We start from the raw sequence: 20,177 nt of genomic DNA on the forward strand, positions 1-20,177 counted from the left end.
GAAGCCAGTGGGGCATAGTTCTCTTTCACATGTCATTTCCAGGCTGCTATCCAGACACAACATTTGTGCAAAGGACTTTTACTAGAAGCACATACAAATGCGGCAGGCTCCAAGGAGAAGTACCCAAAACATGGGCACAATGTTTGAGTTATCTGCACCAGACCATGATCAAGCTTCCTGAACCAGTAGTCCGAGACAGATTAAGGGGGGGGGGGGGAATTCCTCACCTCAAACAACAAATTGCAGTCCCAATCTTCACCCTTATCATTTACCAAACGTCAGTGCACAGGAAGACCCAATTCCACATGTGAGGGATCTAGCCCTTTAAGTACCACCAAAGGTGGGGTTAAATAATACATTGAGAAAGTCACTTTCCTTCAGCCAGTCAAATTCTTCTTCAATACTTGTGTACCCAGACTGTATTCTGGTGCTGGTTATCATTTATTTGCTCTAATTATCATTATTTAACTATAACACACCACATCCGTGGTTATTTCATAGTAATCCTATTGGTCCACACCGGTGTGCATGATAGTGAAAAAGTACCAATTCACTGTGTAAAAAATATTGTTAAAATTAATTAGCCCCTCACCTTCCATAAACTTTGGAAAAGTCAATAGAAGCCATTTCCTTTCTTCACTGTGGTTCACATTGATGATGTAATCTATACTCCACCACAGAGGGTGAGGACCCCAAAAATGTCCCTTTTCTACAGCTTTAAAATAAAGGTTACAGATGTGTCACTCCTGTGCAACAAAGTTCAGATTTCTTATAACATGTTACCCAATAGGTAATGGTGACTTCTATGTTTCAACCTCTGGGGGGGCTGGCTTATGGAGGTGTTCCTCAACACTTCCACTTTGAAGAAAGAGAACCCAGTTATACAAACATTAGTAGTGTACAGTTTTCAAAATATTTGCAACTTCATGGGTAATGCAACACAACACTAACACAATTAGTTGATTCAATCTGAAAGAAAACGTAAGCTTCTTATGAATTTAATGTCCTTATGTTTCAGACATTAAAAAATTAATTGTTAATTTGAGTAGTGATTCTTCTTCCCATGTCTAATTTTTGTACATAAGACATAATAGACATGTTTGTCTATCTGAACTAAGTCAACCTTTACCTGCACTACTGAACCACACAGGTATCAAGTCAGATCATATGAAGGGCCAGTCTATTTACAAGACAGTGAGTCCCAAAATAACCATTTACTTAAATATACCAGCATACTATTTTCATTTCAATGATTTCAAATGTGAAATAAAGAACTGGTTGATAAGCTGCATTCACTTTGCACGTTGGTCACAAAAATCCTCAAATGTAATATAGCCATGATAAATTTGAATACAGATGATTTGACTTTAGTTTCCCCAAGTATTTGTCCGCTACTCTAATTGTCTCCGCAATTGTGGGTTATTTTGTGATATCTATGGTGGGGGAAGGCTTGAGTGGTGGTAGGCTCCACCACCGAACTGCTTAGTGCAATTTATTCCCTTCAGACTACTGTGCTACAGAGCTGCTTTTTAGCTCTCACCTAGGCAGCACTTGTGCGGTCTCTGCGAGACATTCTGTAAGCAGGATATGGGTTTTAAAAGCTTCGCCCATTTTCAAGGATAGCCCTGGTTACATGTGTTATTACTCAGAGCTTGTGAGCACTATTTCTTTCTTTTAGCTGGAACGCTGGAGACCAGTGCTCGTGGTTTACAGAGCTCTGTTGTAAACAGAGCTGTAAACCTTGCTCTCATCTTGCCCCATTTTCTGTGCATTCAAAGATCAAGTTCTGTTTTTTATTTCCCCTTGTGCTTGATGCCATTGATGCTCCCCCTGTCCTTACGCCAAACTGATTAATAGGTCTGTGAAGTCTCGATGAATGCAGTGGCTAATGTTTAAAATATATGCCTCTTCCCTCGCTCTCTTTCCTTCTCACCCGCCCCATCCCAATCCAGCCAGTTGGCCCTCACATCTGAAAGCTAATTTTTTGTAAACAGGGAACCACTAACACTGATTTATGTTCCTGCTAATACTGTTTATGAACATTTTCACCATTTTGGTATTTCTTCTCCTGCAGATGAAGTACAATTCTTTAATGTAGTTCTGAATAAGATTTTCCTTTCAAGTCAATGGTTTTTACTAACACCACTTAACGCAATGCAAATTCACTCTAAATTGTACTCCATACAACTGCACTTCACTCTACCCAACCCACTCCACTGTATACAACACCACTTCAAGCAGTGACATTCAAGGTAAAGGCACTTTACCACTCCGCTCTTCGCAGTGCCACTCCACTCCAAGCAACACCACTCCACGCAACTGCACACCACATGCCACTTCACGTAATGTAACTCCACCCAACGCCACTCAACGCAACGCCATGCTATGCAACCCCACTCCAATCTATACAACTGCACTCCTCGCAACTTCACTCTATGGCGCACCACTCTAATCTACATAATGCCACTCCACACAACACCACTATGTACAATATCACGCCATGCAACGGCACCCCGCTCTATGCAACACCACTCCGTTTTATGCAACACCACTCCACTTTACTCAAGACCATTCTGCTTTACTCCACTCTAGTCTACTCGGCTTTACTACACTAATCTACACTCAGCTTTACTACACTACACTCTGCTTTACTACACAACACTCTGCTCTAGGTCACTCCGCTCTACTCTACTCCATACCACTCCGCTATTTTTGTTTGTGCCTTGTGTTATATAATTGAATAAATACTTGCATTTTTTCATTTTGTAATTTTGTTGACATAGAATGTATTGTTCTTCTATGTCCAACATTGAGTTCTTAAATCATATGAAGGGGGACCACTTGTTCCTGAACAACTACTTTACTCCACGCCACTCTGCTCTACTTTACTCCACGCCACTCTGCTCTACGCCACTCTGCACTGCTCCGCGCCACTCTGCACTGCTCCGCACCACCCTGCTCCACTCCACACAGTTCCACACCACACAATGCAACTCCATACATTTGCAATCCATACCACTTAATTCGACACTAAAAATCATAATACAACAACACAATTTCACAACACACCACAAACATCTAGTCCACACCACACAATTCCATATTGTGCCACAACATTCAACAGCACACCATATAATTAAACTCCACTACATACCACTCCACTACACAAAATACCATTGCACATAATCCCAGTACAATCAATAGCACATATTTGCTATCCATTTAATTCCACTGCACACCATGCCACATAATTCCACTACACAAATCCAACCTACACCACACAATTCCATGTCACCCAATTACACAACTAATTCAATACAACACACCTAATTACACTACACACCACATTCATGCTTTCCATAACACATAGGTAAAAGACATTGCAAATTACAATGCCAATAGCTCCAACTCAAACAAATGAGAGAATGATTGTATTTTCAGTGCTTGTTACTTCTTTCACCCATTTAGCAAGACTCCGGTGGAATGGTCCCTGGCTACAGGTTGAAATATTCACGGCTTGGTGTTGAACTATGAAGAACGGCTGTGCAACACCACCTGCTCTCTATGGTGTCACAGCACGTCCTGGGAGCTTTCTCAGGTATGGTGTCACCAAGGGGGTGCAGGCTCTTATGGCTGCTTCACATTTCAATCAAACAAAGAACTAAAATAACTGATATTTGAAGAAATATTACTAATGTTCGAAGGTGGTTTATCAGTAGGAGCAAGTAGGTACCTACAACTAGTAAGAACACCCCTATCACAAATAAGGCAGGTCAAGTTTCAAAAAATTAATTCTACCTCACTCCTTGGTAGCTTGGCTGAAGAGCAGTCAAGCTTAACTTAGGAGACAAGTGTATAAAGCAGTTAATATCACCAAAACAGTTAATAAGTCAAACACAACACAGTAAAAATCCAACACCAAATTACAAAAATACAGAAAAATGTGATCTTTAAAATGCCACTAAAGCAACAAAAATCCAATGTAGGCAACCGGTGATATGAATTTTTGAAGATTAAATGCAAAAAAATGTGCTTTCTAGCACTTAATAGTGTCAAGCTGCAATTGCGGCTAACTGGTTGTGCCGGACAGGGACAAAGTCAAAGTTTCAGGCTGACAGAGATGGAGCGTGCGTTAGATAAATCAAGTGGTTTTGGCGGGTCAAGTTTTTACCTTCACACGTAATCATTTTTGGGGGAATTTTCCTCTCTACGTCAAAAGATCAGCTTCAGCAATCCAGACTTCAGTTTGACGATGTTGGCCTGTTGCAATGCAATGCCTCAGTGATGCCTGGGGGTCTTGGTCTTCTCCGTTGATGAAGAACTACAGAGCTTTCATCAGGGCAAACCTGCACGGTCAGTCTAAATCGTGGTTAGACGTCGCTGGCTTGACTCTCAACATCGATGTCGCTCACCTCATAGAGCTTTTCCAAAATAGGTTGACAGAAAGTTCTCAAACTTTTAGAACTTCTTCAGAAAGGTTCTTTGAGGGTTCACAACACCAGACAAGGGTCCAGAAGGTATGATTTGCCTCCTGCGGTTTGGGGATTAACTTCCCACAATGCACCTGGTTAATCCCAGTAAAATCCAGGTATAGCTGGTTCGCTGGGCTTGCCCTTGTTGGAGATGATGCGATGATGCAGGTGACTTTTTCCAGCACTGTTGCTGAGTCCACTTCTTGATCTTCGAAGCCAGGCAAAGTCCTCCCTTTGTGAAGCCTTGAAAGTGCAGCAGGTGCAGTCCTTATGAGTGCAGTTCTCTCTTGTGCAGTCCAAGGGTTCAGCAGGGCAGTCGTTGTTCTTTGATGTTTCCATGCAGGGATCAGAGGTAAGGTACAGCTCACCATTAATTATTCCAGATTCTGGGCTGGCAAGAAGATAAGGTCCCACCAACCAATGGAGTTCAAGTTGCTATCCTCTGTTATGGCCCCTTCCTGGAAAGTGTGGCATATTTATGTCTCAGAATGCACATCTCTGCAAAAATCAAAATGGAGAATCTCTCTCCTAGGAGTTCAGGTCTGGCTAGCCCAACCCATGGATGTAGCTAACATTTCCCTACACTCCCCTTACAGTCCCTTTCCTGCAGGAAGTGGGAGGTGGGGCTGGCTCCTGAACTATCTGTGCTTCTCCCTTTGAAGACCAGTTTGGCTTCATAGCCCCTTTCCTGGCATTTGCAGACAGCAGATCTCCTCCCACCAGATGCTTCTATTGTTTCATCCCCAGACCTCCTCACATCTAATTAGGGAGCAGCTTGGCTCAGGCTGGTCAATCAACAAAGGTTGTTTAGGTAACTTCAGGAAAGCAAGTTCTAAAACTACTTTCCTTCAGTAGTTATAATAAATCAGACCATGGCAACTTGTTTGATTTATTGTAACTATTATTTTGATTCTTTGAATTATGTTGCCAGCTTACTCCTGTCAAAAGTAAGACTTTATTAAATTTTAATAAAGACTTCCCATGGTAGCCTACAGAGCTAGCAGCACTACAATTGGGAAAAAACAAAATTAGCTGTTTTCCCTCACCAGGGCATATAAAACATTTTACAATGCCCCTGCTTTTAATTACAAGGCACCCTACCTTGGGAGCACCTAGGGCTGACCTCAGGGAAGAAGTATATGTAACAAAAAAAACAAAAAAAAGGTAGTTGAAGACTTTGGAAGTACTTTTAATTACAAAGTCGAATTTGGGATAGTTTTGTTTTAAAAGTAGCCTGCAAAGTGGTACTGGCTTTAAAATGACACTAGACACCACATCAGTGCACACGTAAATGTGTTGAGCCCACTGGTGTCCCTAAACCTCACTATCCTATTACATATTAGGGGCTCACAGTTGGGTATCCTGAACAATTATAATTATTCCAAACAGCATATGCTTTTAAGGACAGAGAACTGGGCCTGGTTAGAAGAGTACCGGACACTTTGATACTGGTGGTTATGGAGTCGGAGTCAAAAAATGAAAGTGTTCCGAGCACAAAAAGATGAGCTTCCTACAACTGAAAAAATAAAACTGCCCCAGATTTTTTTTTTACTGTGATGTGACAGGAAAACAGAAAAAGTGAGTCAGATGTTGGGTACCAGGAGTAATGGAAACCTCAAGCCATATTTAAAGAATAAGTTGCTAAAGTCAAATTGAAAAAGTCACTTATGACAACAGTGGAGTCACTAGGGATCCAAGAAAATAACAATAAGGTGTCCTCTGGTAAATCAATCTAATTCTGTTAGCAGAACTGGAGGTCCTGCAAGTGTTATGATAGTTTGAGAAAGTTAACTCAGTGAGAGCTACGTGGTTTATCTCCACACATGATCTTTCAATACAATATCAATCTGTCCTCAAAGATACAGGGAAAATGTATAAATCTGTCAAAACAAAAAAAACTCAATAAAAGATGAGGTAATATAGCACAAAGTTTTGTTCACACAGAGGCAGGAAAAATCAGCACTGTCAGAAACTGGAAGTGAAATGAAAATAAAGTGACAAACGTATGTATTTTGCCCTAATACACTTAGCATGCAAATGTGTGCTTCTTTGCTAAAACAGAAGAGGAAATGCATTATTTAGGGACGTAGCTTAACTTATTTGGGTATTCTTGCATTACTAAAGCAGATGTGATGTAGATGGGAAGGCCTAACCATGCTGTGACATATTGTATTTTGATTATGGACTTTAAAAGCAATATATTTAAATGCATAAAAGAGCAAGACACTATATAGGGCTCCTTTATTATTCCAATGGTTGGTACATTACTCCTTCCCTTTTAAGGTTGATTTCAGCGCTCTAGTGTCTCATTACTGCAACAGAGGAACTGTCCGAGCATATCTTATTATCTGGTACTTCATTTTTCACTAGTAGGGACTTTCTTCCTTCAATGCTGGTTCCAGCCCTTGTTGTTGAGAGTTCAGGCTGGTACTTTTTGCAAGTACGAACTGCCACGGGAGGCCATCACCCTTTGCAATCTCATCTCGGGTTCTTACTTATAAGTGACCAGGCACAAGCTGTTTCTTGCAGTACTAGTGCCACTGATAGGCCTGAGGACCACCTAGACTATTTATTCCTCATTTTAGTCTGCATTTGTCCCAAGCAACTGAAAAGAAAAAAATAGTTGAACCTCATAACACCCCGCCCCCCTTCCTCCCAAAAAAAACAACACCAACAAAAACTGTTTTGGCCCATCAAAATTAGCTACTTGTATGCTTTATCATTTAAAAACTAGTAAAACGTTCTGAGCTAGGTAGCTGTCAAAATGTCTGGAAGAAAATAAACTCCTGGAAGTTAAGATCAATTCACAATATGGGGCAATGTTGCTGTCCTCCTGTTGGACCTTTGAGCTATGCTTGGTTGATATTCTCATTGAAAGCAGATGGAGATGCACCGTTCTGGAATGGTTTGCCAGGTTATCGTTATGAAGGAGAGAAATGATTGTCCTATCACGTTTTTAGTTTGATTTTCCTCAAGTTATGTGCACAGTACCACAAGATTCCACCAGTCTCCAATTTTAACATTTATCTGCAACAGTTGGGGTCTATAATTAGATCCTTGGCTCTATTAGATTTGCCCCCAGCTTCTTATCTAATTGGATAAGTAAACAAACACAAATGTTGATAGTCTTTAAGACTGCCTAAGCTCAGTGTAACTTTTTTAAAGGGAGGCATATGTAATTAAAGGGGAGGGATCCATTCAAGCTTCAGCTACGGCAACTCTTTGTAAGTAAAGTTGCTGAATATACAATAGATTCAAAATGTTCACATATGCACAGCTTGGGGAGCTGGGATCAAGCTGGCCATTGCACAGGCTTCCCTGTCTAGAGAATGGTAATAAGAATTTAACAATATGTATAAACATCAAGTGCATTCTTTCCATGAAGAACAGTGGTGGATTTAAAGCATTATCTCTTGGTGTCTGCAATCTTGTCTAAAGCATTTTATGAGTTCTTGATCTGTGCGTTTGTGTTTTAGATGCAGCTTCTATGATGGATCCCTTTTTGGTAAAGAAATACTCGGTGGAAGGAAGAGTACAAGAGGATCTCAAGGGCAGTTGTCAGCAGGGATTGTTGAAACTTGGTACAAGAGAGAAGAACTACAACAGCTATCTTCTTGCATGAATAAAAGGTTAATCTTTGGCCAACAATGAACGCTTTATTTATTAAAGTATTTATATAGCGCACTACTACCCGGGGGCGTCTAGGCGCTTGAAGAGTCAGCACACAGGGTATATTCAATGTCATATTTCCAGTCCTTACATAGTGTTACAGAGTAAAGAGCCATGTCTTTAGTCCCTTCCTAAAAGACAGCAACTCAGAAGCATTCCTCAAATAAAATGGTAACTTATTCCACCATCTTGTAGTAATGCTGAAAAAACTTTTACCACCCCATCTCTGAAGACGGAACGTAGGCTCTATCACTAACTTCAGTGAAGTCGAACAAAGTGTACGTCCAGGGATATGCCATTTAAAGTGCTTCATCAGGTAGCTAGGACCGGAATTTTGTAATGCTTTTAAAGGCAATGTAGAAGGCTTTAAACCTCATGCGCTTCTCCATCAGTAGCCAATGCAGAGTGTTGAGGGCATGTTTAGCTGATGAACATTTGGCTAATTCAAAGAGCAGTCTTGCGGCGGAGTTCTGAAGTACCTGTAGCTTTGCTATGACCGATTTATTTGCTCAAACCAAATGCCCATTGCAGTAGTCAAGTCTTGATAACACCAAGGCGGACACAACCATTTTCTGTAGGTTTGTTGGAATAAATGGGAACACTTTCCTCAGGATTTTCAAGGTGTAATAAATAGATGCCGTAAGCATTTTTATATGCTGGGAGAAGGAGAGGGTGGAGTCCATATTGACACCAATATTTTTTGCCTTGGTGACTGGCACGGGGACTGTTCCTAATTCTGATGGCCACCAATTTGAGGACCAAAATGTTGTATGCTTGCAGAAAAGTAAAACCTCTGTTTTATTTGAGTTTAACTTAAGGCCGTTTTCGGCCATCCATTCGCTAACAGTTCTCATACACTCCTTAAATTTCAATGCAGTATCCTGTTTTTTGCTTGACATTGATATAATAATCTGTGTGTCGTCTGCATATACCAGTTCAAAACCATGAGTTTTGATCATACGGGCCAGGGGAGCAACATAAATGTTGAAAAGGGTAGGGCTCAGAGATTAGCCCTGGGGCACCCCACATGGGAGCCTGAAGCATTTTGATTTAAAACCTCCTAATTCAACAAATTGTTCCCTACCACGCAGAAATGACTTAAGGAGTGTAAGGGCCTCACCATCAACTCCAGCCTTTGTTAATGTAGAATGATTCAGTGTCCTATGATGCAATCTTGAAGGATGTCTCGATCCCCAAGAAGTTCTCCACATCAAATTCTTCACCATTTTTAATGACAAATGGGTTCCTTAAGTAAACCCTTTTATTCACGGAGAACTTGTACCCGTCCTTCACCCTTTATCTTGAGAAGGAACGATAAGGTTCTTCTTTTAAGTGCCTCCGATCGTCTTCTGCGGGGGCCCTGAGAAGATGCCGTATGATCTGACTCCTGCGTTTAATGTACAACAATATCAAGGAATACAATTTTAGCTGCAATATCACACATTGTTTCCCTTAAATTGAAATCTGGACACAGGATAGAAAAGGGGTCTGGGGATTGGAGTGTTAGCATTTGTAGGGAAGTTAATAAAATGGTAGAATCCTTGTTTCTTGTACAAAGATTTTGGTGAGAAAATAAGTAGCATTGGTGAAAAAAAACAGCACAGCGAGTCCACAAAGTACATTTTGCTTCGGAAAGAGTGACTGTCAACGCCTTCCAAACGCAAGGGTGTTTTTATCAAGTTTTATGACATCGTCATTTGCAAGTGCACATGTAAGTGCACATGTAACTACTGTTCAGCTCTGAACTGAGGGAGCAGGAGGCGTCTCAACTACAAGAAGTATATTTGCCTCTACGGAATAGCATGACAAGACAAAAGCTAGATTTGTCATGCAGTGTGAAACAAGACTAGGTTGCAAATTCGAGAAAGCAGTTATTAAGAAGAACTTATTGCACACTTCCAGTTTGCGTGCAAAAAAGAAATATATATGCTTGTATTCAATGACAACATAAGAAAAGATAATGATTGATTACCTGAAAAAAAACATGACTGTGCATGGATCATACAACTCGTACATCTTATTGAAATCTGGCACTTCTGTAATGTCAACCAGATAAATAACAGCAAAATTCTTGACCTTAATGGAAAGAAAAAAGTTGTTAGTAACTTAAGTGAAAGTTATTTCCAGTGATATTGCTGTAAAAAGTATTGATAACAAAAGTAGCACAGAATGTATAACTCAGCACCTATGAGAGCCAAGATCGTTTAACCTAATAATATAAAACTACCCTGTTTGTTCCTTCTTCTTCTGGAAGCTGAATACTCTATATTCTGCAAGGTACTACAAAAACATGCTGCTGCATGCGTCAAAATGCTGTTCAAAGTAACAGTATTTAAAGGATGATCATACTTTGAGGAATGTAGTTCCACTTTTTAGATTCTGTATCTAAACATATTTTGGAGGAGTCCTGGGGCTCGATTTATACTCACATTCTAGGTACTTTACACAATCCACAAATATGTCTTTTTTTAGACATATAACCCACTTTGAGCTTGGAAAATCAGAAAGGCATACTTTCCATCCAATTGCTGCAAAAGGTAATTTCAGACATGCATTAACCAATGTTTTGTGGAAACATTTCAGCATGGTTAACATCTATTCAAAGCTATTTATTATAAACCAGCAAAACAAAGGTGGACTATAGCAGCCGCACTTCACTATTTTGTTTCTTATTCATCAGTGTTTCACATAAGTGTGCACAACATTTCCAGCACCTGCCGTCGTTTGGTGCAACTACAACGTAGAACAGAAATCGCAATTATTTGGAACGGTGCATTACAAAGCTTCTTTTCCAAGAGTCCATACGAAAATGTGTACGCACAAACGTTCCTTTATGGTTTCTTCTATAATTAGACAAATTAAAGTCTCTGCATCAACGTACAACATCAAGCCAATGCGTTTCGTTCATTTTCACTTGAACTTCATAAGTGCTCTTATAGTAAGGAATACGTAGAAAGTCCAGTTTGGGTCCCAAAAGACCATACTATAGCACATGTACCTTGAATTTTTTCTCCATGTGTACGTATATCACAACCAGAGCTGGTACACGTCAAAGAAAACAGGCCCCACATTAGGGAACCGGGTGTGATAGCCTTTCACAAATACCACGAAATCGCAGCATTATGTCAAGTCTCCATCCGGGTCGAAATCCAAAGCTAATTACTGGCTGGGACAAGCTGAAAAGCCAAAGAAAAATTAGCCTTCCGGAACTTCAGGTAAGCGGAAAAATGTAACTTTCTAAAAGTTACTTTTCTTTAATATTTCTGACTTCCATATTGAATTGGATTTTTAATAACTACTACTTGTTTTCCTAGCTGTTCCCATTCCTAAAATACAGTGTTATGACTTTAATCTGTACTCTGGGTTTCTACATGAGACTGCTAAGCCTGCCACAGTAACTTGAGAGAAGTCATAAAGAACTGGACCAATTCTGTCTTGTACCTACTACAAAGAAGTGGCCATCAAGTGTCAAGCTACAGGGATATAACAAGCTACGTGCCCACATAAAAATGTTACCTCACTTGTGTGGGTAGGCCTAGTGCCTGCGACAGGACACGGCTCAAAATGCAAAGTGGACACACTTTATTTCTACAGTGAAAACTGACCCTTTTTTTGCAAAGTGCCTAGCTGTAGATTTTGAACCCTAGCTCTGCCGGCACCTAGGGAAACCTAGCAAACCTATACATTTTTTTTAAACTAGACATCCAGGATAGGGTGACTTGTCTAGCTCTCACCAGGTTCTGTTACCCAGAATCCCTTGCAAACCTCAACATTTGTAAAAAAAAAAAAAAAAAAAATCCTCACATTTCTGTGGTGGAAAGTTCTGGAATCTGAGTGGAAACACACCATTCCACCCACCCGCATTCCCCAAAGTCTTCTGAAAAAAATGTTACCTCACTTGTGTGGGTAGGCCTAGTGCCCGCAACAGCAAACAGCCCACAATGAAACGTGGACACACCACATTTTCACCTTGAAAAAGGACCCTTTTTTTGCAAAGTGCCTAGCTATAGATTTTGACCCTAGCTCTGCCGGCACCTAGGGAAACCTAGCAAACCTATACATTTTTTAAAAACTAGAAAACCAGGGAAATCCAGGTTGGGGCGACTTGTCTGGCTCTCTCCAGGTTCTGTTAGCCAGAATCTCAATATTTATAAAAAAAATAAAAAAAAAAATCCTCACAGTTCAGTGGTTGAAAGTTCTGGAATCTGAGTGGATCCGCAAAATTCCACCCACCCCGCATTCCCCAAAGTCTTCTGAGAAAAATGGTACTTCACTGGTGTGGGTGGGACAAGTAGCCGCGACAGGCAAAGGCCCAAAACAGATTGAGGCGATATCAAAATTACCTATCACAAAACAACGTACTGCGGGCTACTAAGCTTCTTTTTTATCACCTTCATTTCCAGCACAATACATAATAACCTTTCCTTTCTTTTTTCTTTTTAATGCTAGCTTCCTCACATCAGGGTACACCGGATAGCTGCCACCAACATTCCCTACATAGCCTGGACAAAGGAAATAGCATTATCCATGTTAAACGGCATTACATTTTAAGTAGACCACATATCCAGGAGATCAGAGGGTTGCGCTAGTGAAGACCTCACCAAAAACATGCCAATCACCTGCCAAGAGACTCAGGATGAGTCTTCTGTGGAGAAATCATACAAAGTTCATCAGAAATAATGGAATCTGCAGCAAATCTGTACAAAGATGTTGCACTAGAGACGGGCACACTATAGTTAGTTATAGGAACCTGATGCACAGGTTACTATTATTCAATTTTATATTCATTAGAACTATTGTTGAAAACAAGTTGGTGACAAAAAGCTGCAATACTCTGGCATGTGAATAGGAGTATAAAACAAAATGCATGTAGTAACTAAAATACGTACAAGAGAACTACACAAGTTAGTTCAAAGCAAAACCTTCAGTTTGGTGTTTAGGTCCGACTGCAGCCTCCATGAGCACTAGCACACATGAGAGACAAATTACCAAAAGTATCCCTCCTGGGGAAATATACATACCAGTATACAATTGCCTCTATTTTTTATAAATTGACATAACCTTAAAATAAATGGATACACAAATGAAAAAAAACATGCGTCTTCACCAAGTACCCATACCTTCTCCGCTATACTATACAAAACTTCATCCATTTTCATGCACGTTGGATCCCAGTCATGGCCAAAGCGGATAACCAAAACACGATCTTCTTCTGAAAGGATGGCCTGATCTACTTGCCATCCATTGTGCAGATGAGGGAGCATGTACGACATCTTCACAAATTTGTTCTAAACTAGAAAAATAAAATCAGGACACTGTAAAATCTGACTGCACTTAAAAATATATATATATTTTTTAAACACAACTTGGAGACAACTTGCAATTTATATTGAGCTCAATCTAGGTGATAGCAAGGCAGTAAATTCTGATATAATTTATAAATTAATAGCAAACAGGTAAGGCCTTATTTTGAGCAAAGTCCAAGAGTAATGCAGAGTGAACTGTAGCTAATTAAACTGCACATTGGCTAACTTTTAATTAGGACCTCCACTGCAATGATAGTCTGCAGATGTCTTGAATACGTCTTCATTAGATTTATGGGTTGAAAACAAATTGAAATCTTCCTTAATCAATTAGGAGAAGAAGCAGTTTAGTGGCTCATTCCTTGGCATTCCTTGATATGAAGTCGGTTCTACAAGTACAATTTAAATGCGTTGATGTAAATAAGTGTCCAAAAGATGTGGCCTAAAACTTGAAATCCGATTACAATACAAATCTTAGTTGAGCACTTTGTTCTTGAGATTTCCCTGCTGCAATAAAAATAGTTGGAGACTGCACCACTGCACCTATTGAACTGCAACAAAAAATACATTGTGTAAAAGACCAGACAAAATCATGTGCTTTCTTTAAAAACATGATTTATGTAGACAATCATAGTATCAGGTGTTGCTTTGTAACTGTGAGGTGTACCTCCTGTTGGGTGACATCATTAATTTTATTTTGCTAACACCGTTATGACAATGAGCATAGATAAAACCCTGTGATTTTTTTCAGCAATACATTTTGGGAGCAGAAACATCTTACCACTATAAGCAGCCACAAGCAGCTCCAGCAATGGGTGCCTTTTGTCTTCCAATCTAATGAAACTCTACGTACTCCCTTTCTACTGATAGGAGGAAGCAGGACCAAACTATCAATAACCTGAGAGGAGACAGTTTTGTTAATCTCTACGACCTTAATTTGCTCTCGCTCCCTTCTTTTGCATTGCTGGAGACCGACCACACAACAACAAATGTACTACCGGGGGTGTGGTGACGCTACGAATCAAGATGGCCGCGTAAACTCCCGGCTCCGCTGACCTCCGCCAGCAGCTCGTTTATCCTGTCTTCAATCCTGACCTTACACCTGATATCCTTGTTCATGAAGGTCTACTGCTTCTAAAGGTGCAATCCCGAGATTTCTACCTCATCGGCTGGCGAAGATACGCAGTGTTTCCATTCTCGGCCTAACAATGTGTGGAAGCCGGGGCCTCGATTTCTAGACTATCTGGGTCAGAGTTGAACAACATCGGCCGTGAGACCTGGACTGAGCCCGGTCTCCCGAAGAGTGTCTGAATTGTTGACTTTTTGTGACGATCCTTTGAACGATCTACACCGAGGACACACCAGCGTGCCACGCCGGCTGCTGTGGTGGGGGTCCGGTGCCCGGAGACCTTGCTGCCCGCCCGGGGTCGACGGGCTGGGACCCTCTCCGACGGCGAAGGTATGTTCTGTAAGACGAGGAGCGCCCATTACTTGATATCAGATTTGCGTGGCCTGCGACTCCGGATCAGCCGGCCTCCGGGGTTCAAGTCCGGCTCTGTCGCCTATTGAGAGGGGATGGAGCGGGCGGAAGGCGCGCCATCGCTGCAGGCCGTTGTGGCCGCCATTGGGGCGCTCCATTCGCGCACATTCGCTGTGTTCCGGACACTGATGGTGAAAGTGGACGGTATCCTGGAACCTGAGAACGGCACCTCGATTGGTTTCCAGCTAGAGATGGTACCAGCGACGCATTGCACATCAGAGGTCGAGGTCCCCGTGCATAACCCGGAGTTCATGAACCCTGTCGGTCCCCTATTACCGGCACGCCAGCCCGTGCTTCTTGCTAGCGTCTCTTGCCTGATCCTGTTGCCGCCTAACGCATCTATGGACGGTCTTCCATGTGGCTACAAGTTCCTTGGTGATGGTTTGGGATACTCGCTGTTTTTGGACACCTTTCCTCGTTCGAGCCGTGAACTTTTATCCTGTATTCGATCCTCCTGTGCTGACAAGAACTTTTGTGGACGCTTTGCCTTTTCCTTCAAAATGGCGGCTCGAGTGGCAAAGACTCTTATGACTGACCGTACTGGCCAGGGCTGAACTTTATCGCTGGGTTCCGATAAAATAGCTTTTAGCGCTGCCGGGGTTGTGCCTATATTGTGACGAGAATTGGGTGGTTTTTGTTTATCCTCCCCTGACTGGTTTGTATAATTGCTAAATATTGATTTTACCATGTCTCGGGGTGGTCGCTGTAGGCGGGGGGTACGGGAGACCGGGAGTGTGTTTGCTTTCTCCTCCTCCGCTTTCTCTTTTCCCTTCCTTTAGGGTAGTTCTTGGGCGACAGGCACGCTGCTAGTGGGGTTAGGCCGTAGCCATTGCAGGGGTGCGGGGTGGGGGGTTAGGGGTGTTTTTTTTTATTTTGCCTTTCTTTTGTTCTATGGTCCCTTTTCTCTTTTCTTTTTCCTTCTACGAGAGATGGGCTGTTTATTTTTCACTAATCCTTATTGTCCGGGTGTCTTCGCTGGCTTAATTATCCTGTAACATTGTGGACGAGGTCGCGCGGGTGGGATTGCCTAATAGATTGCTTATTTCCTATTTCCGTTATGTGTACCCGTGATGGGCCTTTTACTTATTACAGTGATTATTGTTTGTATATTTCCCCCGCCTGGCCCTGTTCTGTATCTTACTGTGAAACACCTGATATCTGTATTGCCTGCTCTTGTCTTACTGTTAAAATAAAAAAAATATATTAAAAAAAAAACAAATGTACTACCTATCTAGATACTCCCTACCCTCAAAGTTCAAGTCAAAGGGTGGGAGCAGGAGAGGAATTGGGGGATGGGGGTGGTGTATACTGACAAAATGCTGGTAATCGTATGGACTGTATATACCAAAATGTCATCGCAACCCAGATAAAATGGCTAGAGTTAAACCTCTTCCGCCATAGCTGCTTTCAGCCATCACCCTTTTAGCCACACACTGTGTATCAGCCTAGGTATTATGCATAGTCAAAACAGTAAACATTCGAGCTGTATGGAGTACTACTAATTGTAGTTAAAGTGTCGACTGCCTCCAGCCTTATCACTACCGGCAAAAGCTTCTGCACTCCCTGGAACATGCAGTACATCAGCAGGAGCCACATCCCCATGCTATTTTTTTCCAGGTCCCAGCAGCAGCACTGCTGAACTACTGGACTGAGCAGTTTTTAGGTAGAGCCTGGGCTGCGCATGTGCTGCTGCAAGGCAAGCAGTATTGGAGTATGGCTTTGAAGCCCCGTCCACTCTCCATCCATATTTTTATTTGATTTCTGTCATTGTCCTTCATAAACGCTGGCTTCCGAGTCATTATTAGCCTTGTTAGTCCCTCCTTGGTACTGTCTTGTTTCCATTTTTTACCTCCCATAACGAATGGACCTTTTACTTGTGTTGTTACACGGTCTGCTTTATCTTGCTTGTGAGCATTATTTTGTTTAATGATTTGCCCTTATACCAGCCACTACGTCGCAGCACGCAGCCCGCTTTTATTTTAATTATAATTACTAATGGCGGTCCGCTGTAACTATAGTGTCCGCGTTCCTTTCTTTCTTTTAGCAGCGCAGTCTGCTTTAAGTATAGCTGCTGCGCTTACTTATTCTTTTTTTTGTTTACTAGCGCCAATGAGGCACTTTCACATTCATGTAGGCATGCCCCTTTCTTTAGACAAGTCACGTCTAAAGAAAGGTGCGCGGCCGCAATTAAAAAGTGAAAGCGAGGCATGGGTGCTTTTACAAGAAAAAAACTGATGCTTTTTTTTTCAAAGCGCACCATGCCACAGTTTCACTTTAACGTCAGCCACGCCCCTTTCTTTAGATGCGTATTGTCTAAAGAAAGGGGCGCAGTCTCCATGAATGTGAAAGCACCTCATGGGCTTTAGTAATTTGCAATGCAATAGGTCTCCCATTTGAGAGAGTTTAAGCTATTGCATTGCCAATAGCTCAGACGCTACTAAATGTGAGACCTATTGCATTGCGAATGCTTGTTGTTTTTGTACCTCCTGAACATTTCTCTGCTAAGTCAAGCATTTTTTAAGCTTCCTGCGACTCATCTGCCAACTTGGTAGTGAACTATTTAGCTTAATAGAGGTTTAAGATTGCCGATTACTAAGCCCTAGCTTTAACATATATACTGTAGACGCAGTGGCTCATGCCATCGCCATCCTCAACATATAAACAAAGCAGGAGGGCTTCGAAATATTCATGTGGGTGGTGCACATACAAGCTTCCTGAAAACTCTTTAAAGAATAAAGCTGTTCTTTTGAGTCCTAAGTTTGTGTGCTGTTGTCTTGAGTACAATGCTTTTATGTGATTGAGCAGTGAGATGCGGCTTGAAGTAGCACAGGTGGCGCTTACAGAGGCATGCCAAGAACTAATATGGTAAAACAACAACTGAATATGGTAGCATAAGTGGCCGCACATAGTTGAAGCTAACAAACCTCACAGTTACACTGGTACAAAGGACAATGTAAACTTTGTTAACATTTATTGCATAGTGAAGGTAACTACAGTGTAATACTATGTATTGTAACTACATAATAAATATATCAGTGTGGCCTTATAGAGCACAAACAACAACTGACGAGGAGTCTCTTGAATGTAGATTAGAAACTTTGCATGAAACATCAGGTCACAACTGTTCACTCGATATCCATGTACTAAACAGTTTACATCTAGATGGAATGCGGATTATTGAGGGAAAAGAAATGTAAAGAGCTACCAGACATTTTTAAGACTAAGCTCACCATTGTTCTCTGTGGAGATCTCATTTCAAATGTGGCTGCCCCGAACTTAAAAAAATAAATACATTTAAAAAAAGAAGTTCCACTGCCTTTCTTTTTTTCCCCCTAAAACAAACTTTTTTTAAGGTCATGTTTTATACATCCAGTGTAATATCAACGAGAACAAAAGTTCCCTGACAGTTTAATGATTTTGCAATGTCAAGATATTGCGAAATTTACGAGTTGCAGCATCACCAGCAGCCTCTCAGCAAAAGTGATAGAGTATGGCAGTACAGGGACTCAGCATTAACTACAATCAGGTGAAAAACAAGTCAAGCAGTATTCCAAGAGAATCTGCCACCAGTGGAAGACCCAATTCACAAACCTACTCTCAAGCATCAGTATAATCGACCATTGAACCCCTAGAGGATTGTGTCTAAGATTTCCAATTAGTTTGCTTAGAAATCATGGATTTAGGTCATCTGATTTTTTTAAGTGATCTGGCCTAGTTCTGTTCGCCACAAATTCTTTGCATGCTTTTGATAAGATCGAATAAATAAAATACAAATTATTTAGATTAACAGTTAAAATATGCAATGAATAACGTAAACTTCAAAGCTGAAATGACATGCATTTAAAATGTCCAAACTGCAATAGAGCAGTCATAGCTAGGTGGATAGGCCATAGAAATGCTAAGAAGCAAGCTTTGTGTAACTAAAAGTGAACCTAATATTGTTGAACTATGCCGAAATAATTTAGAAGTCTGACATTAATGTGGTGTGCTTTGAAATGTTAGTCATAACTACAGAATGTTCCAGTTTTAAACAAATGTACTATTTTACTAAGCAACATATTGCTTTTTTTTAATTTCTTTTTTTAAACGTAGTTTATTGATTTTCTGTACGATACATACATAAACACAGATGCTCCAATGCCCTCAATAACATCTCTAATGCAATAGGTAACCTCCCATCTAAATATCGTTACATGTTGTGTTATGGTATCAATGTTGAGCAATCAAAGTCCCACAGTAAGCTAATAAACCTCGCCAATTATTCACCCTCAACTTCCCTTTTCCAGAATATTTACTCCCTCCCCTCTCCCCATTTCTCGTCACCGACACATACAGCAGTAGTAATCCTATTTATCAGTCGTGCTCAGGAGTTCCTATGGTATAGCCCTTTTGATGTTCCGGTCATGCTACGGGGCTTCCCCTGTGTGATGGAGAACTCCAATGAGTCCTCTTGTGTCTCATAGTCTCGTAATGCCTGTACCAATGCCTCCCAAGCTGTCGCTGCCTCCAACTCTCCATCATTGTTTCGCCTACGCGCTTGTTGATACCTTAACGCACTCTCACTATTTGCCCACTTTATAAACTCACCCCTCCATCTCTTGCTGCTAGGCCCCACTGTCGCCTTGTGGAAAAGTAAATTTTGCCATGTTCTGTGTCCCTACGTGTCCCCCATCTTATGTTATGTGTGCATGATTAATATGCATATGCATCCCCCATGTTCGATTAAAGACGCAATTACAGTTGTGTCCATCTCTAGTATGCTAGTTTCCAGTTCTCGTGAAAGCTACGAGTATTAGGCCTATGTAAAGGTACGTTGCCACGTTTCTCAGTGTGCACGTTATTTCATTAAAAAGTCCCCGTTTCTAGGCCTCAAAAGGGCCCGGACACCAGATTCAGCTCCAGTCTCCTGAACCCTCGCTGAGGAGCGATACAGCCCCCACCTGTATCCTCGACCCTTCACTTACTTCCTGCCTCGCAGTGCCCGGCTCGGCCTGGCTCTGCCTACGAGTCTGCCAAGAGTATGTTATGATTCTAGTTATCAGTCCAGCCCTCCTTCTCTGCATTCCTAAGCTACTGAATCGCATCAATAGTTTCTGTCATTGTCTAGCCTTTACGTCTCCATGTAGGAGAAATACTGTATTAATGGTCATTTAATATTCCTCAACACGCACTACATGTAGAATAATGCATGCT

The 20,177-nt window shown here is 41.3% G+C and overlaps 1 protein-coding gene across 3 annotated transcripts in view; it reads right to left on the bottom strand.

The window, feature by feature from the left end:
* The window catches only part of TXNL4A (thioredoxin like 4A), a 75,806-nt gene that overhangs the window by 24,648 nt on the left and 30,981 nt on the right, over positions 1–20,177 (bottom strand). For all 3 annotated transcript variants that reach the window (XM_078687855.1, XM_078687856.1, XM_078687854.1), the window contains exons 2-3: positions 13,262–13,434; positions 10,114–10,217 (exon numbers count right to left, since the gene is read on the bottom strand). In XM_078687855.1, the coding sequence (XP_078543981.1) occupies positions 10,114–10,217; positions 13,262–13,414 (257 nt within the window). In that variant the 5' untranslated portion in view covers positions 13,415–13,434. The remainder of the gene's footprint in view (positions 1–10,113; positions 10,218–13,261; positions 13,435–20,177) is intronic.

Source organism: Lissotriton helveticus, chromosome 4_1 (assembly GCF_964261635.1).
Source record: "Lissotriton helveticus chromosome 4_1, aLisHel1.1, whole genome shotgun sequence".
NCBI classification, from domain to species: domain Eukaryota; kingdom Metazoa; phylum Chordata; class Amphibia; order Caudata; family Salamandridae; genus Lissotriton; species Lissotriton helveticus.